This window comes from Olea europaea, chromosome 22 (assembly GCF_002742605.1).
Source record: "Olea europaea var. sylvestris chromosome 22, O_europaea_v1, whole genome shotgun sequence".
In the NCBI taxonomy this organism is placed as follows: domain Eukaryota; kingdom Viridiplantae; phylum Streptophyta; class Magnoliopsida; order Lamiales; family Oleaceae; genus Olea; species Olea europaea.
The window spans coordinates 7,968,995-7,992,272 of record NC_036258.1 but is presented as its reverse complement, the minus strand read 5'-3'; the positions used below and the strand labels follow the sequence as shown (position 1 = coordinate 7,992,272).

The 23,278-nt window shown below is 32.0% G+C and overlaps 2 protein-coding genes across 2 annotated transcripts; one reads left to right on the top strand and one right to left on the bottom strand.

Annotated features, from left to right (window-relative positions):
- Positions 1 to 5,531: 5,531 nt before the first annotated feature.
- LOC111371597 (chromatin modification-related protein MEAF6) lies at positions 5,532 to 9,469 on the bottom strand. Its single transcript, XM_022993664.1, has 7 exons — positions 9,327 to 9,469; positions 9,130 to 9,224; positions 8,490 to 8,590; positions 6,970 to 7,039; positions 6,217 to 6,244; positions 5,966 to 6,026; positions 5,532 to 5,809 (listed from the first exon to the last, which is right to left on the bottom strand). The coding sequence occupies exons 1-7, from the start codon at positions 9,337 to 9,339 to the stop codon at positions 5,707 to 5,709; spliced, it is 471 nt and encodes a 156-aa protein (XP_022849432.1). The 5' UTR covers positions 9,340 to 9,469; the 3' UTR covers positions 5,532 to 5,706.
- Positions 9,470 to 21,460: 11,991 nt separating this feature from the next.
- Positions 21,461 to 23,054, top strand: LOC111371229 (phosphoenolpyruvate carboxylase kinase 1-like). The gene is made up of 2 exons (XM_022993120.1): positions 21,461 to 21,920; positions 22,545 to 23,054. Exons 1-2 carry the CDS (start codon positions 21,570 to 21,572, stop codon positions 22,992 to 22,994), a joined length of 801 nt encoding a protein of 266 aa, XP_022848888.1. The 5' UTR covers positions 21,461 to 21,569; the 3' UTR covers positions 22,995 to 23,054.
- Positions 23,055 to 23,278: the final 224 nt, after the last annotated feature.

Here is a 23,278-nt window from a genome sequence, read left to right as displayed (position 1 = left end):
TGAAATTAATTTCAATTACCCTAGTATTAAGCTGGTTATTTATTACTGTTTCTAAACCATCTCAGAATTCAAAAAAGCTGCATTGGCCAAGCCGTAACACATGCTTTTTGGGGGAAAAAATCATCATTTTATCAATTTTTTTCCTTTTTATATATTTTTTCTTGATTCCATCCAGTTTGAATGTTCCCTTGTTGCAGAATCATATAATTTTTCCTATTTTACGACTCAATAATTTTTTGATTCAAAATTCAATAATCTATTTAGATTGTCTAATTTGTTGAAAAATATGTTCATGTGCCATCTATTATAATTTATAAAATTTTGGTAATTGGTCTATTTCGTGGCACATATATAGCTCACAATTGATTATTTAATTTGAATGGGGTGATTTACATGTTTTTTTTTTATATTTTACTTTATTTTTAATAGCATATCTTAAATAAAATTAATGACAAAGAAAATCCTGAAATTATATCAAATACTATGTAAATGGTGTAATTTCCTCTTAATTTTGAACTAAACCAATGTTAAAATATCGGCCCAAGACGACAATTCAAAATTAAGATGTAAGTTTATTGAATAAAAAATCAGGTGATAATTTAATTATTAAATATTGATAATAATATTATAAAATAAAATTAATATATAAAACCACCCATCCCACCCATCTACGCCAACCTAATTTCACTCACAAACCTAATTTATTTCCCAACATATTCCCTTTCTCTATCTTTTCTCTGGTGCAGACAAGAGGATCGGCACCGTTGCAAGAGAGTGGCACCAACAAGAGGACCTTTGGTCCTAGGTGCGTCTACCCAAAAACGTCGTAGCTACGAGGACCTCTGCTTCTAGGTGCGACGCGTGACCTCTGTCCACTCCGAAAAACATCGTATGAAGAAATGATGCTATCGGAATACATTACGTTGTCGTTGCACGCGCAATGCTGTGTTGAAAGAAGAGATAACACTATCGCTCTACGTTGTGCGACAATCGATTGGATCTCATTTTGGATGTACACGATGATACCGCTACCACTACAGTTGATGCGATCAAATTTTTGATCAAGTTGTGTAGTGATTTTGTTATGGTGTTTGTAATGCTTTACTTTTTGCTTTTCAACATGTATTTAACATTTAATTATGCATTTCACTATTTAGGTAGACGTATAATAATTAACTTTTAGTTTTAGAGGATCGCATTTCTCTCATATTTAGATCAAAATTGTGCAAATTAATTCTTCAAATTCATGTTCACTTATCGTTACAGCACTTATAAAATATTTTAGAATAATGTGTAATAAATATCTATATGTGACTAGTATTTACAAATGTGTCAAAATACAATTTACAAAACAACAAACTTTTGAAAAAATTTCAAAAATCGGGCAAAATTTGAAAGAGGCAGAGAGCGTGCTCTGAAATTCTCTTGCAGTCTCTTCAATAGCTGATCACCCTTATCCACCGCCTCCTCCTAGTTGTCCCTCTGTACCGCCAAGCACTTGAGCGACACCACCACTGTTGATGGAGGCCCTTTTTTGCTTGTAACCAACACCTCTCTGCCTCGAGTTGGTTGCTTCGAGGGCTGAGTCTCTGGAGGCTTTAACTGAGTTACAAAGATGGGCGATGACGAGCTCCAATGGAATCTATTATGGGGTATTTCTGCAGTATGTGGAGTGTGGAACACATATACTCAGACTTTTTGTACTGTGGGGTTAGAAATTAAAATGTAATTTTTTTAAAAACAACCTAATATTAATAAAATAAGTCTATACACTACTACAATTGTAGTTTACACATCTTAGTATTTTGAAAACGTTATATAATTATATCATTATCAATATTGTCAAATGAATTTTGCTACTTTTATATTATTGTTTACCACCTCGTTGATAAATGCTGAGCCGACAGCGAGTAAATCAAGTTAAATGTAGAAAGTAAATAAATTGAAATAAAATTCAAATTCAATCTAAAAAGTAAATGAAATTCAAATTTAATTCAAAAGTAATTTAAGTTACATTTAATCTATAACAATCCTAAAAATTTTTATGCCATACTCCATGTAAAATTTGCTAATAAGATCATGTAAATTATATTGAGAAATTTTTTGTGCAAAAATAATAAACATTAATGAAAGAATTAAAATTTTTTAAAGGAAAGACGAGTTAGACATCTTTTTATCTTTTTTAGAGACGTACATTTGATGCACGTTTAACTATTTTCGATATCCGTTTAGACTATTTGATATAACTACGATATAGTTCTCAAAACGAACTTCTGAATGATGTAGGCAATTTGTAGATCCGGCTAGAGTACAATTGTCAGCGAATTTTTAAAGTTAGCATATTATCGAAATTCTTGAAATACTAGTTTGGAATGGTCGATTTTGACGCGTCGTAACTTTTGCTATGGTTGGCCGTTTCATACGCTATTAATGAGTGAAAAATCAGGTCATAAGTACTTCGAAATGGTATTAATAATATAATATTTCAACTTTGCTTAACATTCCGTAATGAGTAGAGGTGGGCGTGGGTTGAGTTGGGTCATTTTTGTCCCAACCCAACCCGTGTAAATGTTGAAACCCAATCCAATCATGTGTCGGTCGGGTCGGGTTAGGTTGGGTTGGTCAGTTTCGTTCCCAGTATCTGAAGAGCAATGGATTTCACATCATTTAGCCGGACAACCTTCATCTTCGGGCAAGCAAGAGAGAAAGATTGGCATCTCTTCAAAAGAAACATAACACATGATACTCACATTCTTGCCCCAGCATAAAAGATGCATAAGAAATTTAATCTGACACTGCTCCCACTCTCAAGGCAAAATAGACGTGCATAATTAAGTTCCAACTAACAGATATCAACAGGATAAAAGTGGAATAGTAGATTGAAAAAAATTGACGCAATATATCTTAAGTATAAAAGTAAAATGCCACAAGTTACAGATATGCAAATTTATATCGTGGAGGCATCTTTATCAAATATTCAAGCCAGAATAGATTTTGAGAACTCTTACAATATTGACAATGAATATATCTCGTTTGATTGCAAATATGGAATTTGGGTGGAAAGAAAACAGATTCCAAGGAATTGAATTGATGGGAAATTATTTTCCTGAAAATTGTAAATTATTGTGTTTGATTGACATAATTTTTCAATTGGAAAATGTTGAAATAAAATTATTTTTTGGTGTTTGTTTGACTTTGTTTTACATAAAAATTGTCAATTAAAGGTATAGAATTTACTGGTATTGGGGATGAAATTTGTTTCCATTGCAAAAAAATTAAAAAAAATTAAAAAATTAAAAATTCAAGAAAATCATCTATGTTTTGATGTTTGTTTGACTTTGTTTTACTTGAAAATTGTCAATTAAAGGGAAATATTTTTTTACAATAATTCGTAGAATTTGTTAACTTTGCCAACGAAAAAAAAATTACATATTTGCTACAATAACCGAGAAAATCAATTCCCACCCCTAAAAAGCTAGAAAATTCCAAGGTCCAAGAAAAAATGGAACTTCAATTCCATGGGAAAAAAACCATATCAAACACTTGAAAGTGGGAAAAATGGAATCCATTTTCCATTTTCCATGGAAAAGATTTGCCAATCAAATTCCATTTTCAATTTTTCATGGAAAAGATTTGTCAATCAAACATGGCCTAAGAGAAATAAATGCAAAAAATATATAATTTAAACTTATCAAATAGTACCAAGTGAGGTTGTAGTACAAGTGCAAAGCACCTGAATGGAAGAGACTTCTAATTGTAGACTGTTATCAAGGTTGTATCTTATTATTTAATGAGAAGAGACCTCTCCATGGAGAGCATTCAAACCAAATACATCGTTGACAATCTTGCGTTCAATACCAAAAGTAGTAATCAGGAAAGAAACATATCACGAATTCATCCATAATTCACTTAAAGAGGAAGAGAAAGCAGCTTGTTAATTATCATAAGCCCGAGTTATATAAACCAATATAGTTCACGGGAAAAATCTCCAAATATAAACCTACATGTGACAGATTAGGTCTCATTCAATTAAAACCAACATCAACCCCATTATTAACTTACTCTAGCAGTCTAGCACTGGAGGGTGGATGTCCAATGATCAGCAACTGGAAAATGAAGATTGTCGTCGACGATTTGAGAGCAAATTGACGGGAGGGAGATTAGGGCTCGTTGCTGGCTTTGAGGCAGGAGTGAAGAAGTGAGAGACGATTGAGTAAAGTTTAGGGCGTTTTTCTCATTTTATGTCATTTTTCCCTTTTCTTCCCTTTTTTTAAAAATTTTGTCGGGTCGGGTTTTCGTTGTTAACCCATAACCCGACCCGACCATTCAACCCAATAACCGAAACCTACCAAAAAAATAGGGTCTGTTTTCTCGAGTTGGTATGGGTTTTGCCCACTCCTAGTAATGAGCGCATCAAAGTAAGTCGTGAAGAGAAGAGTACAAATTTTTGAAAAAAAAAAAAAAAAAAAGTAAGTAAAGGGACATTTGCAAAAATATCTAATTTTACATATGTCAATTTAAAAATGTCCACTTTTGATAATCTTTGCAAAAATGGACAAATTTGATACCAAATTATTTATTTTACCCTTCATGAAAGGATAAATAATTTCATATTGCACATGTCAAATCACAATTAATGCTAGACATGGAAATGTCAAGAATTACATTTAAAATATAAAAAAATGTCATGTTTGAAATGAAATGTCGAGAACATTTAATATTGTGATTTGACATGTATATTTTTGAAATATAAATGGATTCAAATATCTAGAATGACATTTAAAATGTTAAGAACGTCATTTTAATTCAGCTTCTCATGGAAGTTACTTAGGGGTACTCTCGTCCAAATAATTGCAAAAATAGATATTGAAAAATTTTGGATATTTTTGCAAATGACCATCAGAATGAACATTTTTTGTAATTTCCTCGTAAAGAAGTTGTGGGGTCATTTGACCCCATATGGGTCCCTCCATGAGTGCGGTGAGTAGAATGGTTGCAGAGTGGTGTGAAGTGTAATAAATATACCTAATTTCTGAAAGAAAAAAATTTCATAATACCTGATTTATGCTAATTATCTTCTTCCATTCTAATGAGCCGAGTTCCTTCATGTTGAAATATTGGGGTGCTCCTACTTTGGAACGAAAATATTTATATTCAAGAAGACAATCTCTCGAAATCCTTAAGGAACTACAGTGGCTAAAATCCATCCTAAAGGGACCGTGATAAATAATTCTAGAAGACAATTACTCGAGATCCTTAGGCACTAGAGTGGGTAAAATCTACCTTAAATAGAGGGCTCGAATTATCTTCTTTTTCCGGCAAGTTGTATTCTTAGTTTTAATAACAATGCACGTTCAAAACCTGAGAGATCATGTAAATTGTCTACAAACTGTAAATGATTCCTAAGCTTAAATAATCAAGATTAGTAAAATATATACAGCAAACCTTCAGCCTACAGAACAGAACAGGAAAACCACGAAAAAAGAAAAAGAAAAAGAAAAAGAAAGGATTCAAATACTTTTTTTTTTTTAAATTAAATTACCTTTCTTTATTTTCAGTCTTTCCGAATTCAGTATGGTCATCTTACAACATATATATATACCTATCACAGATTACATGATCACTTAATTTAACCCAATAATCCACTGACTTAAAGCACAACATATGGTACATAGGAGGAGTTGAATCCGAAAGTAAGAAAGTCAGCTATCTCAAATTGAGATCGTCTTCATCATCCAGATCTAAGTCACTTGACTGCCTAATTTTCTTTCCATCCCTTGAGCCTGTTCTTACTTTCTTTGGTTTTCCCCTGACGAAAGAACTCGTATTATGCATTGTAGTTGGATTGGAAACAAGAAAACGAAAATAACTAGTGGAGATGACAGCACAAACTATCTTGATAATTCATTTTAGCTTTCTCAAACTAAATAAATAAACTCTTGTGATGATGAAAAGGTGCGCTTACTGTCCATTAGTGACTAGGCCTCCACCCTTGGGCCGACCTTGACTTATATCCAATCTTCCTTCTAAAAACATGCAGGGAGAGAAGGTAAAACAACAGTGCTCAAACAACGTCAAAAAGGAAGAGGTCAAAAGGCAATGAAAATTGTTTAAGTTGTCAATCCCGGGAACAAGTTACCTGGGATTAATTACGCCTTTCCACGTAGTAGTACCACAGAACAACTTTTAAAAAGAAAAGAAAACAGAAAGACTAACCTTCTCGTACAACTCTAAGCTCCTCTGCCTAGACATTAAAAAGTGAACAAACAGGGAATGTCAATCCCGGATGGTTAATACCAAAAGCAGACAACAATACATCCTTTACAACAGAAGGTTAATTTTTGAAAACAAGAAAGGTAAAGCATGTGAAAAACAAACAATATTCTGAAGAAAAGAGGAGTAAAAACACTTTGATTCGTTACTTCCTCCAGTTTACCTACACTATCCTCATCGTCAAAAGGACAAAATGATTAATTTTCATAAGCACCAGAGGACTGGAAGCCCATTTTATAACAGAGTGAGACAAAAAATACATCACAAAACTACGAGGATAAGGACCATGAGGTGCTTCTTTTAAGGAAAGGTACCATGAGGTGGTTCTTTTAAGGAAAGGTACAGTATCTTTTGCATAAGGCAAATAATCAGTGTATTCTTGGTATCACACTTCCGGCTTTACCTAGATCAGACAGAGTGCTCAAACAGAACAAATTTATTTCATATTCTTCCCGGAAATCATTCTGCTAGAAATTTATTATTACCCACTTATGGATTAATAGATCAAGAACTTACATTTCCTAGGTTTAGATATAGTTTCATAAGTTTCCACATAAATAGGATTATACATGACCAAACTTTTAGATATTCAGACAAGAACTCGTACTCCAAAATGGATATATCATGTATCAACAAATGAGATATCTAAGACAAAAAGGTCTACTCTGGATATAAATGTTAGGATATTGCACGTACTGCTGGTGAGGTAACTGAGGACAATGAAAACACCCGATCTTCAAGCTGAAACTTTCTGGATCTTTTAAAGCTGAAACACAATGTAAGAAGAGTTATATATAATTAAGTCTCTAACATTGGATATCAACAATATTAATCCAACTTTCTTGTTAAAACAATGCATTATAGCATATTATCTCGTTCTCGATCAAATTGAACAAATAATGCCAGACCTATCAAGTAAATATGTAGTTTTGAGCTTGTGGCTCAGCATATGCCATGACTGGTGACTGATGATATGATAAAAAGAAATTGGAGGGATTGTTGGCCAAATTCCATTTCTTCATAGATTTTATCTCAAATATTGCAAAAAATTAAATACAAGAACATGCATCCGTGCGTGTGCGAGAGAGAGAGAGAGAGAGAGAAACTTTAATGGTGGATAGCATCACCTGACTTTTTCATAAACATAGCTTTAATGGATCATGACGAACATGGAAAAAATAGAAGGAAAACAACTGGACATCAATCAAATAAAATGCGACAGAATTTAATTAACTGTCACACATCTAGCGTCTGAGAAATTGCTCAATGCAATAACCAATACTCTACATAAACATGTGAATACCCAAAAGAATACCACGACATACTTAACAATTGGGTTTTATTTCACAATCAATCTCCTAATAATACTATCTGAGCTTTCCACCACTCAACACTCCCGAAATCATCGTCAGTGTATTAAATTAAGCACCCAAGCACTAAATTATGTCTGTGCCCTACAGAATACTTCTCTGCTCACGCAAGCAAAAACAATAAAAGCACTTTCTTAGTGCTAGGACTATGATTAACAGTAACTAATTCACCACCAAGGAGTCTAATGCACCCAAATGTATTCTCTTATGTTCAAAAGCATTACTTCACTAGAAACTGATTCAGCAGTTCTCTATCAAGGATAATGGATATACATTTACTCTAATATTGAACAAGTTTTTTATTAGATCCAAAATAAGTTTCTACTAGATATGGATATCGATAACCCTCCCAACAAGTTCTGTAGTTATGAGAACAAATACACCAACTTCTAATTTCTCAAGTCAAGCAAAAAAATTGAGAAATTAATACAACAAGAACACAAGAAAGTAAAAGACAATGGTCAGTGATTAGAAATTAGTTTTCTACAATGCCTGTTCTGATATCCTTCTGAACACTTTATATCCCATTCCGAAATTTGAGAGTCCAACAAAATGTGTGTCAATTATAAGTGAGTTATCCTTCAAAGGAGATATTAGATAAAAACTAATTAGCATAACGACAGATCAATGAAAGCATTTGAACTGAGCTCAAATATGCTTTGAAATTATATTGATTACTTTATTACCACTACATTATGCATGAATTCAACAGCAACACAGTCCAGTGCAATTAAATCCTTCACAACTACAACACACCGTGATTTAATCCATCAAGGAATATAAGAAATACACAGATGCCACAATATTAATGAAAAAGCAAGGAGACGTTCGTATGAGTTTACATACTTAGCGGTATTTTTTGTTGAAGAAAGAAATCCATCAAAGCCTCTCAACGCATTCCCGAGAGTGCTTGTTTCCTGCAAATAACTTGTCTCTAATTCATATACCTACAACAAACAGCATTACGACTTAAAATTAAACTAATTTAATTGAATATCCAATTTTTCAACTAAATATTTAAAATTCAAATGCTGAAACAAATTAATTCCAATACAAGTAAAAATATAAAACAAATACACCCCAAAAATTCAAAACCCTAAAATATTTCAATAAGAAACAACTATGAATTATTCTGTAAGTATAGATTTTCTTAACAGAATTTGTACAGAAAAACAGTTGTTTTCCTTTGATTTGCTGTTGCCCATAACTGTTTTTGACAACCGTTAATTACAAGAAGACAACTGTCTTTCTCTACCAATTCAGTAGAAAAAATTTGTACTTGTAGCATTGATCAACAACTATTTGCTAATTATCAGCAACAGCTTATAATAAGAGATTAGACACTGAATTAAAAATGCTCAAAGTACAATAAATTACCAAATTATGCAGAATACAACAATTTTAAACAAACCCATAAATTCTCAGGAAAAAAAACCAATACCAAATTACATAGGATTGTACTAAACACACATAATTTGAAAAGTACCTGTTTTTCAACGTTCCGTAGTTCTTCTTGAAGCTTTTCTCGCTTATGCAATAAAGAAGAAAGTATGGCCTTTGGATTATTTGAACCTCTGTGCCCTAAAAATTTCAAAAAATTAAATTCAACATAAGTTTCATGGTTTGATTGATTGAGAAAAGGAAATTTGTGAAAAAGTACTGTTTATTATTGATTTAATTTACCTTGTAACTCCATGTTCGCGCCAATATTTATACCTATTCTTTTGCCGAATTTGGGTTAACGATAATTTGAATTTTGAAGTGCATATTAGCATACATACAGATGGATATGGATAAGGATATAAAGGGATAAGTATTCTCAAGTTTTTTAATTTGTTTTTTGTAGTGTAGAAAAAACACTTAAATTATCATTTATTCCCTAAAAGTTACACAATACTTGTAATAAAACTTTATTTTTTCTAAAACCCATTTTTTATTACACGTTCTAACAATAAAATATTCGACTCAAATTTAAAATTTTTTTCCTACTTTTTAATCATACGTTCTTTAATAATCAGTATTTCAAAACTCATTTTTCTCAAAAATCTCATTTTAATGGTTGTCAAATAGGGTTTATTATCTTTTTAAGCTCCTTTTTTAAAATGATTTTTTTTTTGAAAAAATAATTTTTAGGAAATTATGTACTTAAAAGGTAAAAATAATATTTTTTGAAAATATATAATTAAAAGATAAAAAAAATATTTTGAGTTTACTTACAAAATTAATATATTGAGAGAATATATAATTAAATTGAGGAATATATATATATATATATATTAAAGAATGAGACTCAAATATGCAAAAATATAACTTATAACATGACATAGAGAAGTCAACTTATATTGATAACATATATAGTAATATCAATAACAATATCAATCGTGGCAAATTACTATTTTTATTATAAGTAAACTATAACAAAAAATGGAATTCTATTTTTCTATTTGTTGCTGAATAAAAGGATCAAATTTTTGATCGAATTTTTAACTGTCAACCACACATTCTCTAAAAGATTACTATTCAAAACATTTTATTTTTTTTTAACAACAATGGTTGTCAAACATGCTCGTTTCGTCCAGGTACATAGATTCTCAACCATGTTACCTAGTGATGGATTGACTTTTTTTCCTACAAGATCATTTTCATTGATTATCATATTACTAGTGACCTCTTATATATATATATAGGGATAGTAATTTGAACCGTTAAAATCGAAAACAACGATTAATCGAACTGCATGGAGCGAAAAAAATCGAACCGATAGTATAATGGGGCAGATATAGTATTTGATTTTAATGAACCGGATTGGAGCGATGCGAGTATAGTATTTACATCGTCCCCCCGAACTGAACCAATTACCCGTTAAATTTATTTTTTTCCATCTAAATAGTAATCCAAATCAAAACATGTATAAAAAAATATCTAATTTTGCAAACTCCACGGGGGCCTAATTTTATTGTTTTTTTTATTTTTGCAGTCACACATGATGGTTATCCACTCACTCGCTCTTGAAGCAAACTCAATCAATAATTTCAGTTTCAAAAAACTTATTCTCTTACAGTAAATTTGATCATTTGAATAGTTTTAGGCATATGGATTGACTTGAAATTAAGTATACATAATTTTTGCCTTTCTTGATTTGTCATCAGTAACCTAGACATCACCTTTGGTACCATAAATCATTGCCTTCTTACAGATGTACCCTTTATCGGCCATTTGTACAATTTTGATCTGATAAGTGATCAACAACGCAATTGTTTGAAGTGCTCCAATATAATTCACTCGACTATTAAGGAGTATATTTTGTGCATTTCACAAAATACTCTGACCTTTGATGACAAAGATTTTTTACTCCATATGTTAGGAAATTTAAGATGAGATTATATGACACAATAAGAAGTAACAATCACAACACTATAAAAACACAAGAACAATTGGCAAACAATGGAGAATTTATTAATATGGAGAAAAATATAATAAGATTGTGTTTATAATATTTCCCAACTCTTAAAACTCATACAAAGTCATATGCAAAGAATTTCATGGGGTATATCTATAGGAATCAAAAAAATATGTTTTAGATGAAAAGATAATAAAAAATAACGTCAAAAGAAAGAAACAAATTCTCCCTGGATATATACGCCGCTCGAGTAGCGGCCTCATGCTAGGTGAGGAGCGTGCAGCGCTCAAGTGAGAAGTTGGCAGTAGGTGAGCGATGGTGAAAGCACTTCCAATGGTGCTCGCGTTGAGTTTCAGTACAAAATTGATTGTAAACACCTTAAATGGTGCTAGGTGCCCGAATTGGGTGTCCAATCGCCCAATTGCTGTCCTCAAAACTTCCTATAACTCTTTAACACCCTTTTCAACCAATCTATAAAAATCCAACAAGATTTGGGTCACATATTAACAAATCTTCGTCTTGAGATAAATTTCAATACAATGAACAAAACTTCACAAATTCTTCACTTGGAAACAAATTTCACTAAAAGGTATAAGCTAATGACTCTTCAACAAAAACTCTACAACAAAAATCTCCTCCGCTTCCACAAAGTCCAACATGACAAACTCATCGACTAATTTAAAAACCACTGCTCGGTAGACTTACCTCGAGTGCCAAAGTTGTTCGAATCATCACCATGAGCAATAAATTTACAGATAATTCACAAATTACAAAACAGTGCAAAAACTTACTCTATAATAGAATCAACACAACAAACTACTTCTGTCAAAGGTTCCTTTGCTAGACTCAATATCTTCAACCGTACTTAAAAAGCATATGTAACTAAATCAATTTCATCGTACTTTTGTGGAGGCCCGATATCTCTGTCGGGTTTGTTTCTAGCAATTGAATATGATAGCACCACTAATGGTGGTAAAGCGGCACTTTCCATAACTTTTGAACTCGACTCTGATGTATTTTTAGTATAGACCACAAGCTAAACTTCAACAATATTGTACCAAGCTGAATATTAATCAATGAACTAAATTTTTGCTAATTGATCTCCAATGATACTGTATGGCCTTGCAAGACATACAATTGGAACATTCTCTATCCCTGTAATACAACCCGGGTACATTTGCTAATTTTTATGTTTCCACATCCAAGTGTACTTGCACCCTTTTGAATAAAAGTACTTAAGGAGATTAAATTTCTCTTCAAATTTGGGACATGCCTTACCTCATCAAGTGTCCTAATTATCCTATCAAACATCTTGATTCTGACTCTTACAATACTAGTTATCGGGCAAGATGTATCATTACTCGTCATCACAATACCTTTGAAAACTTTATTTCTTGAAAGCAAATTTCAATTAGGACACATATGAAAAGAACAAGCTGTATTAAGGCCATATTGGAATCGCCGTCAGAGAAAACTATAACCTCTCAATCACTGTAGTGATTTTCTGTAGTATTGGCTTCACCTGAAGTCTCTGATTGTTTTCCCTTTTAATTGAAGCCAATTTTTCTCTATTCTGCAACTTGTAACAATCCTTCCTTTTGTGCTCTTTCTTCTTACAACAATTACAAATTTTATTAATAAAGCTAGACTTCGAACTATCGCTTTGATAACTACCATGAACAATAAGACATTTTCCTTAAACTTCTGATCCAATAAGATGCTTCATCTTCTCCTTTGAAAATAATCATTATATACTTATTCAATCACGACGAAATAATATCGTGTCTCTAGATGACATATATGAAAAAATTAAACCTAAATGCTCTTCATCCTACTTAACATTCAATGTTTTCAAATTAGCTACAATTTCTTTAAAGACATCAATGTGATTTTCTAGAGATGTACTGTCATACAGTGAGAATACAAATTATGCTTCAGTTTTAATCTGATAGTTAGACTCTTAGTCATGCACAATTGTTTCATCATCAACCATAACATAATTGCGATTTTCTCTTTAAAACTTCTGAAGAATATGATTCGAAAGATGGAGACGAATATGTGATATGGCCTTTCAATCTTTATGTTGTTTATCCTCCATCAATCAATTTGAGTACATCTTGTCAAATCCCAACATTCTGTCATCCAAATCCATTTGAGAGAGCACTACTTACATCTTTACCTTCCACAATGAGAATCTAATGCTATGATCCGAAAAGGGATATCATACTTCATGATTGGCTTTACAAGAATAAAACATTGAACAAAACAAACGTTAAATTTTGATACCACTTCTTAGGAAATTTAAGACAAGATTATATGGCACGGTATAAAATAGCAACCACGACACTAGAGGAACACAAGAACAATTAGCAAACGAATGGAAAATTTATTAATATGGAAAAAATACAATAATAATGTGCTTATAATATTGTTTGGCTCTATAAACTCATACAAAGTCATATGAAAGTCAAGATTTTGTGTGAAGTATATATGGGACCCCGAAGAATATGTTTTAAATAGAACGAGGATCAAAAATCGTATCGAAAGAAGGAAAAGATTTTCTCTGGATATATACGTTGCTCGAGCGGTAAACGGACGGTAGGCAAGTGACGACGAAAGGGTTTCTAATGGCGCTTAGGCGCTGAGATTTAGTCCCAAATTGACTCTAAACACCTTAAATGACACCTTGAACGCCCAATTGCTATCCCAAAACTTCACATGCTTAATTAACATCTCTTTCAACCAATCTACAAAACATCCAACAGAATTTTGTTCATATATTAACACTATAGGATTAATTATTAAATTGTGAGAAAGTTGATGTTATGCATAATGGGGATGGGAAATAATGGTGGTTTTTTTTTTAATTGAATTAGTGATGGATTAAGAGTAGAATGAATATGTAAAACTTGTGTGGATTGATAGTGTTTAAATGAATGAATTCAATAAGAACAACATTGGAATGTGATTTGGATGGAAATATTAATTTTTTAAAATTTTAATCGAGAAATAGATATAGATTGTGAATCATAAAACAATTGTGGACGTAAATAGTGGTTCCAAAATTTGCACTTTCTGTTTTCAATCTTTTTTAACATAATTCATCCAAACCTGTCAATTATATAGTAAAACTCATCATTCCCTCAATTTTAGCTATTAAATGATAGATTTTCCATTTTTAAAATGGCAAAAATAAAAGAAAGTAGTAAAATAATAAAAAATAAAGAAAAATCACAAGTAGAGTTCCATAACTTTTCAAAAAGTAGAAATAAATCTAACTTAAAATAAATAAATAAATATTAACACAAAATTTTTTTAGAAAAATTTATCTTCAAACCAAACTCACCAAACACACACCATCAATGCCCACCCTACCTTAATCTTTGTCGAAAATTGAACGAGATTATACAATATGATATGAAGTATTGATCACAATAACAAGAATGCAAGAAACAAGAATTTAATTTGGCAGAGGAATTGGAGAATTTATTTAACTAAAATGAAGAGAGAAATTACAACAATATTGTGTTCATACAAAATTTTAACTTACAGTAATAATTAAGTTAAACTATATTTTAACTATGATGAGAAGCCAATTATATATATATATATATTAAACCTTAAAAATAGCCTCAAAGATAATAACTAGGTCAAAAAATGCTTAAAATAAATAATGACAATGGCGCTCAAGCACCAAGCGAGCGACAGGAGAGTGGTAGGTGAGCGATAAGTCCTTTGCTGAAAATTTCGTCTCGTCGCTTGAGCATCCAGCTAGCTGTAGGGCTAGCATTGTCAATCACCTTTCCTATAGCTACCCTATTTAGAAGTTTTCAATGTCCAATACACTAAACCACGCAAAACTAGATGAATTTGGGCCACAAATATTCTCCACCTTGACATAAATTTCATTGCAACGAACAGACTAACTTCTCAAACGAACCAAAAATTCTCCACCTCTTCCACAATATCCAACCTGGATAAATGAATCTACGTAGTACTCCACAAAATTACATTAGGTTTCCAAAAAATCACAAATGATTTAAAATTTTCTAAACGAGGTCGAAACATACCCCGAAACATAATCAACTCCACTAAGTGCTTTTTTAGAAGGCTTCCTACTAGATTGAATACCTTTAGATACACTAAAAGTATTAGCAATAAAATCAGCTTCTTCGCACCTTTTTCTATTGGGCTTGTCCTTGACAATTGAATAAAATGGCATCATAGATGACGGTGGCAAAGCAACATTATTTATATCCTCCAAACTCGACTAAGCTGTATTCTTCAACATGTACACCAAAAAATATCCCAACAGTACTATACCAAACAAATATCTATCACTTTACCAAACCTTTGCTGATTGTTCTTCAATGATTCTGCATTACCTTGTAAGATATATAACTGGGACTTTTTCTGCTTTACCAATACAATCTGGACACCTTTGCAAACTTTTAAAGCTTTATCTCCACCAATGAACCCATATGCTTTTGAATCAAGAGTAGCCAATGAGATGAGATTTTTCTTTAAATTCATAACACATCAAACTTAATAAAATGTTCTAAATGTCCCATCCAACATCTTAAGTCTGATCTAGCAATATCAGCTACCTGACAAGGTACATTGTTTCTTATCACCATGCATTTTTTGAAATTGCTTCATATTTTGCAAACAAATTTTGATTGGGACATATATGAAAAGCACAAGTTGAATCCAGAATCCAATCCTTGTCAAGTTACATTCGTCGTCAGAAATAGCCAAAAGATCCCCTCACTCAAATGCCCTCTGCGACATCGACTTTGCTTGAACTATCTGATTGCCTTCCCTTTTGATTTGCAACCAAATTTCCTTTATTCTACAACTAGTTGCAATCCCTCTTAATGTATCCTTTTTTCTTGCAATAAAAACAAACTTGATTATTAAAATTAGACTTCTCCTTGCCCCTTCCATGACTACTATGAACAATAAGGCCTTCTCCATCTCTAGCCTCAGATCCAACTAGATGTTTCATCTTTTTCTTTGAAAACAAAGTATCATACACATCTTCGATGGTGGGAGTTTCATAATTATACAAGATCGTGTTTCCAAATGATATAAACAAAGAGGGCAATGAACACAAAAAATTAAGGTCAAATCTTCTTCATTATACTTTACCTATAAAGTCTCCAAATCAGCTATGATTACTTTAAACACAGTCATGTGATCTTCCAACGATCCGTCTTCTGCCATAAGATGAGAATACAACTTCTACTTCAGATGCAATTTGCTTATTAGACTCATACTCAAGCACAGTTGCTTCAACTTCAACCACAACACAATTGCCCTTTTCTCCTTCAAAATGTCCTAAGAATATTATTCGAAAGATAGAACATGAATTTGTGAAAGTGCCTTCCTATCTTTTCCTTATTTCTTTTCCGTCGTCCAAGTTGTGGGCATCTTGTCAAATCTTAACAACACATCTAAATTCATTTTGAGCGAGTACTGCTCCCACCTTCACCCGTCATAACAAAAATCTAATGTTGCAATCCAAAAGCGAAATGTTGTACTTCGTGGTTGCCATCAAGAACAAAAACCTCGAAAAAATCAAATCAAAGCTTTGATACCACCTACTGGAAACCGAACGAGGTTATATGGCACGATATGAAATATTGAGCACAATAATTTAATATAGAAGAGGAATTGAAGATTTTGTTCAACTATGATGGAGAGAGAAATTATATTGTGTTCCTACACAATTCTAACTTACGGTAATAATGTGGTAAAATCATGTTCTAACTATGAAGAGAAGTCAACTATATATAGGGATATATATTAAATCCTAATAATAGCTCTAAAGATGGAAACTATGTCAAAAAATGTGTAGAATAAATAAGACAAGGAAAACCAGGATGACGGCGACGCTTGAGAGCTGGTTGAGCAGTAGGCAAGCATCAAGTCCTATGCTGAAAATTCTGACTTGTCCCTCGAGTGTCTAGCAAGTGATAGACGCACCATCAATTATTTTTTCCTCCATGGATATTATTTAGATGTCTTCAAGACCCAATGTATCAAATTATACAAACCATAGATGAATTTGGGTCACAAACAATCTTCCTCCATCAACATCCACCATGATTGTGTGTATACATTGTTCCGCCCATTCTTCATCCAACCATTGATCTTTGCTCAACTAGGTGGTTGATTGTGGAAGCATACAATGGCCACCAACATTTGTCATTTCATGCCATCCTTTACCTTATCAGCACAGGCACCACAATATCCAGAAATAACGATCTTGAGTTTTTGAATTAAAAAATAATAATTATTTTTTGGGTGATTCTTGTTTCGCATTCCAATATTCTCCATTCAGTACACTCTAACCAAGCTCTGATTATGTAAGTTGCATTGAAACTCATCCTTTAGTTACTGGTTATTGCATCTTGTTGGATACTTTTCCAATTCGTGGAAGTCAAAAAAGCAAAATGTAATTTCTCAATCTTTTGTCGAATCAGAATATCATGTAGTGGTTGTTACTTGTGAAATCCCATGGCTCCTCCACTTATTGACAGATTTCATGTTTCTCATCATTTTCCAACTAACATGTTTTTTTTATAACTAAGCTTGTCCACACATTCATGTCAATCCAAATCTATGCATGCACTAAATATATTCAGATTGATTGCCATGTTATTTATGAAAACGTTCAAGCTAGTCTCATTCACACTGCTTATGTTTATACAAGGAATCAAATTGCAAAATTTTTGCAAAGGCTAGAGAAAATATTTTTCGTCCACTCATCTGCAAGTTGTTGTTCATAGTCTAAATGATGAGTATGAAGCAGATATTCTATATTTAGATCCACCAAATTCTATTTTAAATTATAGTTCTTTCCTTGTATCATTTTCATTTTTCCTTGTACTATGTACATCTTCTAACATACATATCTTGAGCTAATGAAATAAAGTAGGAATTTTGTGCTACACAATCTTTTATCATATTAAATTGGGATAATTGTAGTCACAGTCTCAAATCTTTGCCAATTTTACTCTAATCTTTCATTTATTGCACACACGATCCCAAATCTATTCTGTTAGTTTATGTGAAAAACTATAAAGATACTATTTTACCCTTTACGAAGAAGTTAAAAATGTTGTTTAAATTAATTTTTTAGTCAACTAATGATAAAACGGATGATTTCCATCCATATGTCAGTTCGTTGTAATATAATGAAAGGTACGGAATCGTGGGGTGCAAACAATTGAAAGGTTATAGCAAACATTACAAAGATTTGAAAGATTTAGAATCATGACTACAATTATTCTTATTAAATATACATTAAAAATGAAATTTGAATTATAAACGAAAAATCGATAATTCATGAAATGCATTGAAGATACTCAAAAAATCACATTTTTTGCTTCTTGAATATGCTTCTTAGTCATTTACGGGGTTGTCCCCATTTTAGAGTTTAATAGATTTCTTAATATTTATAAATTCTCATGGATTGTGTGAAATTTGATAGAATTTAATAGATTTCATAAGATTTGAATGGATTTCTATTTTGTAGATTTTTAAAGATTTTCATGGATTTTATAAATTTCAATGGATTTTATAAATTCTAGGTAAAATTTATAAATATGCTTAGCATAAGCCACAAATTTTTACTTCTTCCTTAACGACCCATTCTTACACATATTCACGTTAATAAATCACAGAAAATGATTGAATCCTTGTTCAATTGTTTGTTAAACGTTGAATATTATAACAGAGCTTCAATAAAAAATACACTCAATATTCAACAAAATGCGAGAGTGGGAGAGGACAAAAATATGTAGTGTTAAATAATCAAAGTCGCAATCAATATGAATTAGTTTAAAAGGCCACAACCTTATGAGATACAAACACACAGATGTACACATACATGACCACAAAACAATTAATTCCATGCCCCCAGAACTCTCATTGACCATGCAGACACAAAAGAAAAAATTGTAGGATACTATCCTCACATGTCTTGGCTAGGATTTGCAGGTATATATAGAAAACACACAGCTCTACCCAAGAAAAAGGAATAGGATACAGAACTTGAAAGACGAAGTTGTTCCAGTATGCATACTAGAAATCATAAATTACCATGATAACTTCCAGTACATCTATAAAATAGTAAACAATAAATAGCTTCGATAAGAAAAAATAAGTTCAATAAAAAATCACACCCAGTATTCAACAAAAAATAGTAATCTTTCATAAATTATCATCAATTGAAAAGTTCTCATACACGATCTTTTCACAGTAGAGAAATGTGAGATAGAAAGAAGAAGAAAATCTTGTTGAAAATGGAGGGGGAGATAGAGAGAGAGGGGGTAGCAAATATGGAGAGAGGTGAGAAATGTTGTGAAATTTTTATGTTTGAGTTAAAATTGTTTTTGATTCTTTGTACTTATATTTTTACCTTGAAATCCTTCAAAATCTATGTACTTAATGAAATCTTTTAAAATCAACTAGTTATTGAGGACATCTAAATTTCAAAACTACCTATTAAAATCTATGTTGAGGACACCTAAATTTATAAGTATTTTTAAAAATCTAGATTGGGGACACCTATATTTTAATGAATTGTATTTAAATCTGAATTGAGGATACTTCAATTTATATGGAGTTTTAAAATCATTAAATTCTAGATTGAGGACACCCCCCTTAATTATTTGATTAACCAAGTGCAAAAGTTTAAAGAAAATATATTTGATATATTTTTAATTTGCAAATGATCATCTTATGAATTTGTGTTTGAATCATGATAAACTAACTTCTTTAACAAAGAAAATGATTTTGCTGGAGAAAATTAACAAGATCATAGAATATCTATTTATTTTTCATCGAAAGGACTCATCGAATTGAAACATAGATTTATTATTATAGTGCCTACACTAGTAGATAGACACTCGACATGCACTCAATTTATCTTCCATAACATAATATTATATGTAAATCGAAAATTTTTCTTTCTTTTTCAATCATTCATTCTTCAGAAAAATAATATTCCGCGAAACGGGGACTTAATGTAACACATTTTTCAATATTTAAAAATATTATAATTAATTTTCTAAAAATCTATGAAGTTTTGGATGAAGACTCAATTTGCAAGAAAAACAATGATAGGTAAGTCACAAGTCACAAGCTTTATCAATAAAGGGATTGTTTGAGCCCCATTTTTCTTGAAAATGTAATTTGAAATAGTGTTATGATAGAGAATGTGTGGTAAAAAAATAACGAAAAGTTTTAAACTTGCGTGTAATATTATTTTATTGAAAATTGTGTGATTAAAATGGTGTAAAATCACTATTAAAAATTAGATTTTGAAGAAAAAATGGAGCTAGCAAAGTAACAATTGTTCAATACATGACATTGTAGCCATTGAAACCAATGAAGAGGTACAAATCCAAAATTTAATGGCTTTATAAAATTTCAAGGGTTAAACTTTAGAGTTGCTTTTCCATTGGGCAATATTGGCACTAATATGGACCACATGTACCGCAATATAAACCTCCACAAAAATTCTAGAAGTGGCAGTCTAGTAATAAGTTCGAAATTTATAGGATATTCGGTAGATCCCAATCCACCTAAATGTACGGAATTCAAAGATGGTTGTTTCGTAATAAAATACAAATCCTAGTACTTTTCAAATTAGGAATCATTTTTCAGATAACGGCGTTCACTTTTTGGATTTTTTTCTTCTTGTAAAATTATATTTGTGGTTTGTTCACTCTAATTGTTTGAAAGAATAATTTTATTTATTATGGTAATTTTTTTAAGAATATATGATTAAAAAATAGAAATTTTTTAATTTACTTGTAAATTATTTTATTAAAATAATGTATGATAAAATTTTATTTGAAAAAATTCAAATAATGAAACTCAAACATAGACTTATTTATGTTTTACTTATCATATAAATTTATATTTTGATTAATTTATAAGTCTTTTGAAACCCATATATTGCCCCAGTTTGTTTCCTATTATTTGGTCATTAAAATAAAAAATATGACCGTTATTCGTTACATCAAATCGTTATATTTGAATTTTTATCTCTTGTGTGGGATTCGTAATAATTATATTTTTCATTCTCATTCTTTCATTAATGGGAAACAAACAGGACCATACTAAAGAATAATGCTATTCGTAATTCGTCACTGCGATAATCGCCCTACGTGATATTTTACGTGACAATTTATGATTTAATATATTAACGTGATAATTTTTTCTTATCTCATATATTAAATCACCAATGTTTACATGTATATCAAGTGTGACGACTGCGATAATGAGTGACTGAAAATAACATTAATCTATAATAAAATATAACTTCATATTCTCCAAAATATTGGAGAGCTCGTGAAACTGCTGATATTACTCCGTCCCGTTCCGTTAGACTCGCGATAAATCGGCAGGGCAGTTAATCGAATATTCTCCGAACGAATCCAACTACCTGTCTCGCTATAAGTATACCCTACACCCACACGTACGCACTGTTTTCCTAGAGAAAGAAAGCGATGACTGAGGCACTCAAGAGAGATTACAGAGTGAAGGAGGAGATTGGGAGGGGAAAGTACGGCGTTGTTTTCAGGTGTTACTCCGCCGTCACCGGTGACTGCTTCGCCGTGAAGTCAATCGACAAGCGCCTCATCGAAAACGACGCCGTTGACAGACAGTGCCTTTACAATGAAGCCAAGATCATGCGGCTGGTTTCGAGCAATAATCATCCAAATGTCTTGAAAATTTTTTATGTTTACGAGGATTATAGCTTTCTCCACATTGTGCTCGAGTATTGTGACCCATCGGACCTTTTTGAGCGGATACATGCCCGACCATTTCTCGCCGAATCGGAGGCTCGCAATGTCATGGTGAGTTTTTTATTTTTATTTGTTCTAGAGACCAAATTCTTCACGGCTATATCGTTAGAGAGAACTTTTCGTTAATTTTGAGGAAAAATATTTTTCATGCAATTTTCTGATGTTCTTATTTTTACGTGCATTAATCATTATGCTCTGTTTTCCGGGCAAACATCAGATAAATAAGTTAAATTATTTAAGAATTAATGTTATATTGTATTTCTAAATTACTTTTATGATAATGAATTGAAAGGATTCTGAAAATTTATCTGTTTGTAGGCGTCATAGAATGATCATATCAGCATTTTTTTTAATTTTTTTTTAATATCTCCTAGAAATAATTCGATCTGCTCTATTTAATCGACCAAGAATGTAGTTTCTGAATGTAGTTCTTTTTAACATTTTCTGAAAAGCTGAAGTTGTGGACTCAATGTTGGTAATGAATACTAGTTCGATACAAATTTGCATCTTCTTTATGGATTCGAGAGTTATTATTCACTAATATTATCACAAGAATTTTACCTCATGGAATGGTAACGGATTCGCAAAATTTTCTGTTCTTTTTGCAGGAATTGTTACTGTTTTTTATGGTTACTAATTCTAAAGAGAGGCATATTTATAAGTTTTCTTTGATATGTACCACTAATGGAAGCCATAGCACATTGCCACCGGCTCGGGGTAGCCCACCGGGACATAAAGCTGGACAACATTCTTTTCAATGACAGAAATGAGCTGAAGCTTGCTGATTTCGGCTCAGCTGAGTTCTTCCGTGACAGCCAGCAGATGTCTGGCATTGTTGGGACTCCCTCCTATGTCGCTCCGGAGGTGTTAGCTGGAAAGAGCTACAATGAAAAGATTGATGTGTGGAGCTCAGGGGTCGTTTTGTACATATTGCTAGCCGGCATCCCTCCATTTTATGGGGAGTCAGCTAAGGAGATTTTTGATGCCGTGCTTAGGGCGAATCTGAGGTTCCCGGCAAGGGTTTTCGAGTCGGTATCCCCAGGATGTAAGGATTTGCTAAGACGGATGCTTTGTAGGGATGTATCCAAAAGGTTCTCCGCTGATCAAGTTCTACGTAAGTATTAGTATTATGATTGATCTTCTTTCCTTTTTTCATGTTGTTTGAGGTCAAATATGATATTCATATTCAATGTAGATGATTCAATGGTGATTGCATTTCCTGTAGATATTAAAATTTTGAAATAAACGTTACTGAAATGGTAAAAACGTTTGCTTAAACTAGTATTCAATAGCAATCGCCTTTTCATGTTCTTGTTTCTAAGGTACGAATCATCATGTGAGGGAATTTATGGTCATGTATTTGCATAAATTGTGGGCAAATATATGTTAATGTTCTGGTTGTTCTGATG